The sequence below is a fragment of the Anthonomus grandis genome, chromosome 8 (genome assembly GCF_022605725.1).
Source record: "Anthonomus grandis grandis chromosome 8, icAntGran1.3, whole genome shotgun sequence".
In the NCBI taxonomy this organism is placed as follows: Eukaryota; Metazoa; Arthropoda; class Insecta; order Coleoptera; family Curculionidae; genus Anthonomus; species Anthonomus grandis.
The window spans coordinates 17492639-17501054 of NC_065553.1; the positions used below are offsets into that span (position 1 = coordinate 17492639).

The window sequence follows — 8416 nt, forward strand, 5'->3', positions numbered from 1 at the left end:
CTTATAAAACTGAAACATTTAAGAAGTCATTTACCTATCAAATTGTCTCTGTAATTAAAGAATGATTAAAAAAAAAGAAAGTTTAAAGCCAAATTCGTTTAAGAGCATTAATTTCCACATCATCTCACTATGCTGTCTCATTTCTATCTGATTTTTCCTTATCTTCTGTTTTATTTTAATTAATCTCTCTCCTTCTCTCTCTCCCTCATTTTCTTCTCTTTAATTTCTCTTGTAATTTGTAAGCTGAAAACTATATTGTTTTTTTTTCGTTGCTCACTGCTTTGCGGTCATGTATTTTTTTATATAATTTTTTCTTTGCTTTAGCAACTGCCTTTTTTTTGGAGGTAAGCTGATGTAGCTTTTTATTCTGAATAGTTCATAGTTTTATTATGTATTATTTCATTTATATATATTGGAAATAAATAAACCATAATTATTATTATTATTATTACTATTTTTCTGTTTTAGCTCGCTGATAGCGGTGTTGTCAATTTCATCGGCCTGAAGACAAGATGAATTTTGCTATGGTAGATTTAGGAATTTTCGAACAATGTTGCGTGTATTCAGTATAACAGATTTCTGTATAGTGACAATCGTCCAGGAGGAAAGACCCAATGCGTTAAGGTTTTTGGGCAGTGTTAAGGGGACAATTCCAATGGATGAAATAACTAGAGAGAGTATATATACATTATCTTGCCTCTGTTGTTGTTTTATCTCGTGAGCTAGATCTGCGTATTTAGCAAGTTTAGTGTGTGTCGTTTCTAGGACATTATTGGTATTTGGCACTGCTATGTTAATTAGAAAGTTTTTCTTTTGAGCAGAAGTACAGTTTCTGATTTGTACTGGTAATAGGGGCAAGTTTTGCCAATTAGATGATAAAATTTTGCCAGTTCTTGATTAATAATTTTTGCCACGCAGCTATGTCGCTGCAGATATTCGGCAGCTGATAGAGATGTGCATCCTGATGTTATATGTTGAATTGTCTCCGGTACGCGCAGGCATTTTCTACATCGATCGTCAATTACTTTCTCATCTTTGGTAATGTACTTAAGGTAATTTCTTGAAGCAATGACTTGGTCTTCTATAGCCATCATAAAGCCTTCAGTTTCAGGAAATAGATCTCCACGAGTCAAACCAGTAGTTCGTCGTTTCATAATCGACATGTTCGGCATTAAGTTCGTGAGGATGCTTTCCGTGTATTGCCTTCTGCTTCCATGTATTAATTTTAATGGCTGTGTGCTCTGATCTTGTTACAGTAATGTGTTCTGCTACACCTGCACGGAGATTCAAGGGTGTTTATCCGTTATCCGCTAGCTTCACTGCTCTATGAAGAGAAGAGGTTTCCCTCATAGTGAGAAAGTATTTCTGAAGATCTGCTACTTGTTTTTTGAAGAGAAAAGAAATATCAGTTAGTCCTCTGCCACCCTTGGATCTGGAACGAGTAAGTCTTTCGATGGCTGACTGAGGGTGGTGTGCTCGAAACGTCGTGAGGGTTGTTCTGGTCTTCCTCTCAATCTCCTCTATAAGTAAAATGCTTTGCTAGTAAAAACTAGCAAAGCATCGTCTTCTGGATACGTAATGCGAAATGACAAATATCTGTTATTACAGTAAATATTACAGATTAAAATTTGAGGGCAGCAGAAGTCCGGGTCAACAAGGAATATTCGGGTTAAAAAATCTTAGCTTAATCTAAATATTAATCAGTGATTAATATTTAGATCAGCCGGGAACATCCAAAGAGAATAAGCACGACAAGAAGAAGAAGGTATTAGTTTATCGTCTGCAGGTATGATTGTACTATGGAGAGTTAGTTTTTCCTTTGAGTAAAAGAATTTTCGAATATTCTCTATTTGTTGTTGATAGAGCTCATTTATATTAACTATGCCTCTTACCCCACTAGTAATTCAATTAAACAAACCATCAAAATACGTTGTTGCCAATAAGTAAATCATAGTTTCTAATCGCCTTTAGGAGCACTTATAGGCACACGTTCTTTTTTTATTCTAGACCTCTAGTAAACTGTCAGTAATAGTAAAAAGTTATTTAATATTTTTTGTTTATGGGAGAAATTCAATCTCTCTAGATTTTAAGATAAACGATATTAATTAATGTTAAATGGCAATAAATAGTTTAAATAGGTCCCATAAATACCAGAAATGAGCCCAACGAAGCTATTTTATGCAAATTAGAAAAGAAAGTTAAGGCCATATTTACCATAGTCGGACGTCGAAATGACGTCGCCTTGGGCGCATTTCGTACACAAAAAGTAAATATTTGCGATGGTCGGGTAATTTGGACGGTTGCTGCAACCGCCCCCTGGGGGACCGACGGCATATTATCGGTCGACGCAGTGTTTGCTCTATGAGCCCTAAATGAGCCTTTCGCTGGTGCAAATATTAAATATGATGAATTTGGGACAACGTTAACCGGCGGCGGGAGCTTATTTCGGGTTTGACTTGATATTTACAGCATACATTCTATATATCTAGGATCTGATTGGCTTTGAAAATTAACATTTTTTCAAGCCTTTAACTTGTTTTTTTATGTATTTTGTTTGTTTTATGTAGCTGTTTCTAATTTAATTGTATTATCTTAATTTCGCATTAAATTTTGTTTTTCCAAAGTTTCTATATTAAACTTCTGCTTGATTCATATTTCAGGTACCCAACAGATGGTAGATGCTTTTTTTGACTTTTAGGCAATTCCTGTACCTGGAATCAAAGAAAAAAATAAAACAAAACATGGATCAAGAATTCCAGGCAGTTGGGACCCAGTCCCGGAATTACCGCAACTGCCTGGAATTACAAATAAAATAAAATCATGGATCAAGAATTTCAGGCCATTGAACCCACGTCCTAGAATTTAAAAATAAAAATCCTGGAATTTCAGGGAAATGAAATGGTTCAACTGCCGAGAATCAAAAAATTCTATATTTAAGAATTTTGAAAAAAATCTTGACACCTTGTATCTCGAAAATCAAGCATCTTAGGCCACACATTTATAGGAACTTTTTACCTTAAAAATACTTAAGAAATCACCATGTGAAATATCGGACATTTATTAAATAACACCCTGTATATATATTTGTGTGTTTCTTTTTAAAATTTCTATTTATTTAGTTAGTATTAATGGAATTTTACGTGTTTTAACTTTGTACTTAGCTTTAGGTTTGTTCTTTATTAGGTATCTTACATTGGTATTGGGTCTATACCTGTTATGTAGTGTAATTATAAATAAGTAAATTTGTACTAAAAGCCACCTTGTATGTGGCCAAGAACCTCGCACCACCAAGCAATTTTTCAAGAATTTTCCAAGGATAATATTTCTTATATTTATTAATAGTGATTTTAAAAATAATATTGCCTTACTTCTTAGACTTTTTCTATTATTTAACGTCGCATTTCTTTCATTATTTCAATTCGTCGTTTTTTATTTTTAATATTTTATATTGTTTCATAGATAAAAGAGTCTTGTCCTAAACATCGTCTATCCATCTAGTCATTTTCTGCTTCTCTTAGTACTCCACGGTCTCCACTCTATTAATCCAGGGAGTCCTTCATCCTAGAGCTATATAGCTTGCCCATCTCCATCCCAATTATTGCAATATTCGTTCCAGGAAAGTTAGACCTACCATTCTCCTTTCCGTTGCTTGTTGTGCTGTTTTTAATCTATAAACAATCTCCTTGTGCCCATTTTATTGTGCTGCATGTTTAGTCGGAGAAGAATATACTGATTAAAGGTTCGTGCTTTTAGATCTGAATAAAAAACATCTCTAAACCTTTCAAAAGTTGATCATGCCAATAATATCCCTTTAGATAAATCTGTTTTTAAAGTTCATTTTAATAACTTCTTTCTTTAAACAGTTAGTTTTAGTTTTGTATTATTGATTTCTTTGCTGCAGATCCTGCTGATTCTGTGCGATTAGAACGATATCATTTATAAAACAAAAGTAACTTAGGTATTCTCTGTTCATTTATCTGTATCCCTTTGTAGTCTCAATCAATTTTTTTAAACACATCTTCTAACGTAAACAGTTTTTGGTAAGATGAATTTGCCCTGTCTAACTCCTTTGCTTAGTTTTATTTTGTTTGTAAAATCCTTTAGAGCGACTTAAAAAGCGGCTTTATCACATATATTTTTAATCAAAGTTTCAATGGAATCAAACTCTTTTTCATAATCGATAGAACCTATCCAAGGAAAAAGCTTGTATTCATTTGCTTTTTTTATGATTGTTCTTATAACTTTTATATAATCTAAAATGCAAAACTTTTGCTAATATGTTGTCATACTATATCATTGGACCTGGAAGAGTTTAGTAATAAAGCTAAATTTCTCCAAGAAGATATTTTTGCTTGTCTGATTGTTCTTTTTGCTAATTCTCTTGTTTTTAAAATAAATTTGTAAATTTTCAGGTGATGGATTTCTTTCAAAACTTCAGTTTTAAAGAAAAAAAGGCATCTGCACAAAATCTAGTTTTACTCCAAAATTTGAGAAATTAATTAAAGTTAAATTCGCAAATTGGTTGTTCGCTCCTATTATATTTATTTTCCTATTTCATTTCTATTTGTTTGGTTTCTGGTTAACTTGCCCTAAATACCTCAATAAGCAGATACAATAAAACTTTTCAGCTTTATAATTAACCTATTATTTTATAATTTTAAGATGTGGAATATATTTTAATAGCGCAAAGCACAAAAGAATAAATTCCTTTTAAATTTATAATGTTGCAACACCTTTAAAGCTTTAAAACTCAACAAAATATATTTCTTACAATTTTCAAAATGGAGAGATTATAATATTCAAAGAGCACCAAAAAATCGGCTTTTTACATGTGAGTCACTAAAATCCGATTATTTATCACCAACGAACCCTTGACATGAAAGAGCTGGTCTGCATCTGATTTATGGTTCGTAATTATTTACCACACGCAAAAAAAGCCAAGAAGTACATTCATATAAAGTAGCTTAAAAAGATCGTCGCCAATTATAAACCGATAAATTCCGCGAGCCGTTTAAAAAGTGTTGGATATTGGATTATGTCCAGCGTCGCCTTTAGGTTGCTTCGAATTTATTTATGTGCATGCGTAGTCGTTTAATATGAACTCAAATCGCATAATTTAGGATTAAAAGCTTAATGTTTTTCTTTTTGGAATACTAACAGGCAAATGAAGTTTCCATAAACAGTTTTTAGTAGATTTTACGCAGCCTGGTATTGCGACCAATGGACATAATGATGAACGTTAAAATAGCCTAAGTTTTCTGCTGGAATGTATTGATAAAAAAAAAACGAATCTGCAGTTCTTGCTCAGTTATGCTACAAAAAAACTATATCAGGAGTAAAATACATTTTCTGCAATTATCAAGGCTATTAAAAAAACGATTAATCTTGAAGAATGTGTAGCACATATTTAGGTTATTTGTTTATAATTAATATCGCTGTAAATATTTTGCGAAAGGGTAAATATAAAAGATTAATTTATAAAATTGAAAATAATAATTGATTATAAAGATTTAGTTACTAGATATTTAACACGTTAACGACCATGTGCACCATATTGGTGCACACCCTGGTTTCTGCACAGACCGTGTGACCCTATTTGGGCACAGTGAATTGTAATGTTCCAAGTCGTGTGGGTCTAACAGGGACGCAGCTACGTGCTTTTTATATGTATTGTTTGGTTGGTCTGGTCCCTGGGAAACAAAAAATTTGTATTCAAAAAATTATGAATTTTTAACTTTATCAGCGAAATTTGTATCATTACCACTAACAGTTTATTATTACATTTTTAAAATTGCAAACGTGGCAACAAAATGCTCTAAAAAAATACGGCGACGGATCCATCATCCACGGAATTTTTTGTTTTGATTTTAAGGTTATAGTGTCATTTGTTTTATTTTGCCGGCATGTAAATATTGTTCTTCTGTTTACTGCCTGAATTCGTGTGATTAAGTGGTTGTATATAATAATTTATTTGGGTTTATATATAAAAAATATGTCTCGTAAATATCTAAATGATTAAAAACTTCAAGAAATCTTGGAAGATAGTGATTTTGAATGTAGTGAGATCGAAAGCACCTTTGACGTTTCAGATGCGGATCCCATATTTGAGGCAGATGGTGAGTCCAGTACATGTAGTGATGAGGTTATTTTGCCAAGTAAAAAAAGAAAAGTGGAACCTACACCTGGGTCTAGTAATAGACCGGATTTACCTGGCCAAGATTCTAGTGACGACGAACCGGAAAACGAATCTAATTCTCCTGTTTTTGCTCCACGTAATAGTAATTTCGTATGGAGTGATGTTTCTATATCTGATAAATTAAACGAATTTATATTTTCTGCAAGACCAGGATTTCGACAAGAAGAAATAGATCGCCTTAAAGGCCATAAACCTATTGATTTTTTTCTATTATTTTTTGACAAGGAAGTTCAAAAATTACTGGTTACGGAAACAAACAAATACGCTACACAACAAACAATAAAGGGTATATGTGAAGAGTCAATCACTGAACACTCCATTTTGGCTAAGTGGTATGACACAAATGAAAATGAATTTTTGCATTTTTTTGGTCTTATAATCTGGATGGGACTTGACCAAAAGCCTACGATTAGAGATTATTTCAGTAAAAAGATTCTTTATAAAAGTGATGTTCCAAAATTAAGCCACATAAGTAGAAATCGGTTTGAGGCATTGCTACATTGTCTGCATATTTCTGATAATAAAAATTGCCCACCAGGTGACAGATTATATAAGATTTCTCCACTTGTAAAAATGTTAAATAAAAAATTTCAAAACATTTGCAGTCCAAAAGAAAAAGTATGCATTGATAAAACAATGATTCCATTTAGGGGACGTTTAAGCTTTCTGCAGTATATTCCAGGGAAGAGGCACAAATACGGTGTCAAACTATTCAAACTTTGTATTGATGGGGGCTACACTTTTTCGATTAAAATATATGGCGGTGGTGGTGGAGGGCAAACTTTTGATAAGCCATTAGCTACAAGGGTTGTCATGAAACTAATAGAACCTCTTCTGAATAAGGATAGAACCCTATTTACTGATAACTTTTATACAAGTGTTGGTCTAGCACATGAGCTAAATCAAAACCAGACACATTTAGTTGGCACCCTGCGTCAAAATCGAAAACTTAATCCAAAGGCAGTTACAAATTCCAAATTGAAAAAAAGATGAAAGGAAGATGCAAAAAAGCAACACGAAAGTCGTAGTTGGAAAATGGAAAGACAAGCGCGATGTTTTATTTCTGACAACGCAAGCTATCCCAGAAATGGTTAAGGTTCCAACAAGAAGAGGTAATATTTTCTTTATTATAATAAAACCATCAACAATAGTGGATTACAATACAGCAAAAGGCTTTATTAATATTTCAGATCAAAAAGCTGCTTATAGTTCTCCAGAACGCCGCAGAGTCAAATGGTATAGAAAAATTGTCGTCGAACTATTGACAAACACTGTTCTAGTCAATGCCTTGGTCGTGTTCAAGGAAGTAACTGGAAAGAACATGAGTGTGACAGAATTTCATGAGAATATCGTTTGTGCTTTGTTGAACAACAAATCCAAAAATAGCATACAAGTGCAACATATTTTAGAGGAGAGGCAAACTCGAGGAAGGTGTTCAACTTATTAACAGTTTGCAGAAAGAGAAGGGCGCCAATCAGCTATGAAAAATGCGAAAAAAATTCATTCATTTTGCCCTGCATGCTCGGAAAATATTTCATATATGTGTGTAAAATGTTGAAATCCATACTGCTTTCATTAAAAGCAATAATGGTTAGTAATTATATTTTTGGTATGATTAGAATATTATGTTATGTTTATAATGAGAATTGTGAGTTTATTTTGTTAAAATAAAATGCAAAAGAAACATTTCTGGGTGTGGCCCAATATGGTATACATGGTCTGTGGTAAACTTACTTTATTTTTTCTTCTGCTTAGACTGCGTGTACCAAATTGGTGCGCATGTTTTTTTTTACAAAAAACTCCTTTCCATCAACTTATTTCACAAAAAAGTATATTATGAAACTGTCTTTTACCAAGATTTAGGAAAAAAATACTCTGGTCCAGGAGTAAAGTTTCAAATACTAGTTACTGTTAATAAAAAACATTCCTTACACTACTGTCTATTTTTAGAATAAAAACTATTGTTAAAATATGAAAGATAATTTAGAAATTCATATTTGTCTCATGAATTTTATTTTGAGAAAAAGCAGTGGCGTACATATTATCTTCAATAAAATACCTAGTACAAATCCTGTATAATTATTCTGTAGCAGAAAAATTAGAACCCAAATTATTTTAAGGATATGCATTTTGTTCCGATATATTTATAAAGCGTAACATTGTACACCATCTCGTTTAAATTAGGAAACATTTTTAAAATACATTTTAATAAACATAATC

At 32.5% G+C, this 8416-nt stretch overlaps 1 protein-coding gene across 1 annotated transcript; it reads left to right on the forward strand.

Annotated features, from left to right (window-relative positions):
* Nucleotides 1–6431: 6431 nt before the first annotated feature.
* Nucleotides 6432–7842, forward strand: LOC126739809 (uncharacterized). Its single transcript, XM_050445628.1, has 2 exons — nt 6432–7308; nt 7387–7842. The coding sequence occupies exons 1-2, from the start codon at nt 7197–7199 to the stop codon at nt 7641–7643; spliced, it is 369 nt and encodes a 122-aa protein (XP_050301585.1). The 5' UTR covers nt 6432–7196; the 3' UTR covers nt 7644–7842.
* Nucleotides 7843–8416: the final 574 nt, after the last annotated feature.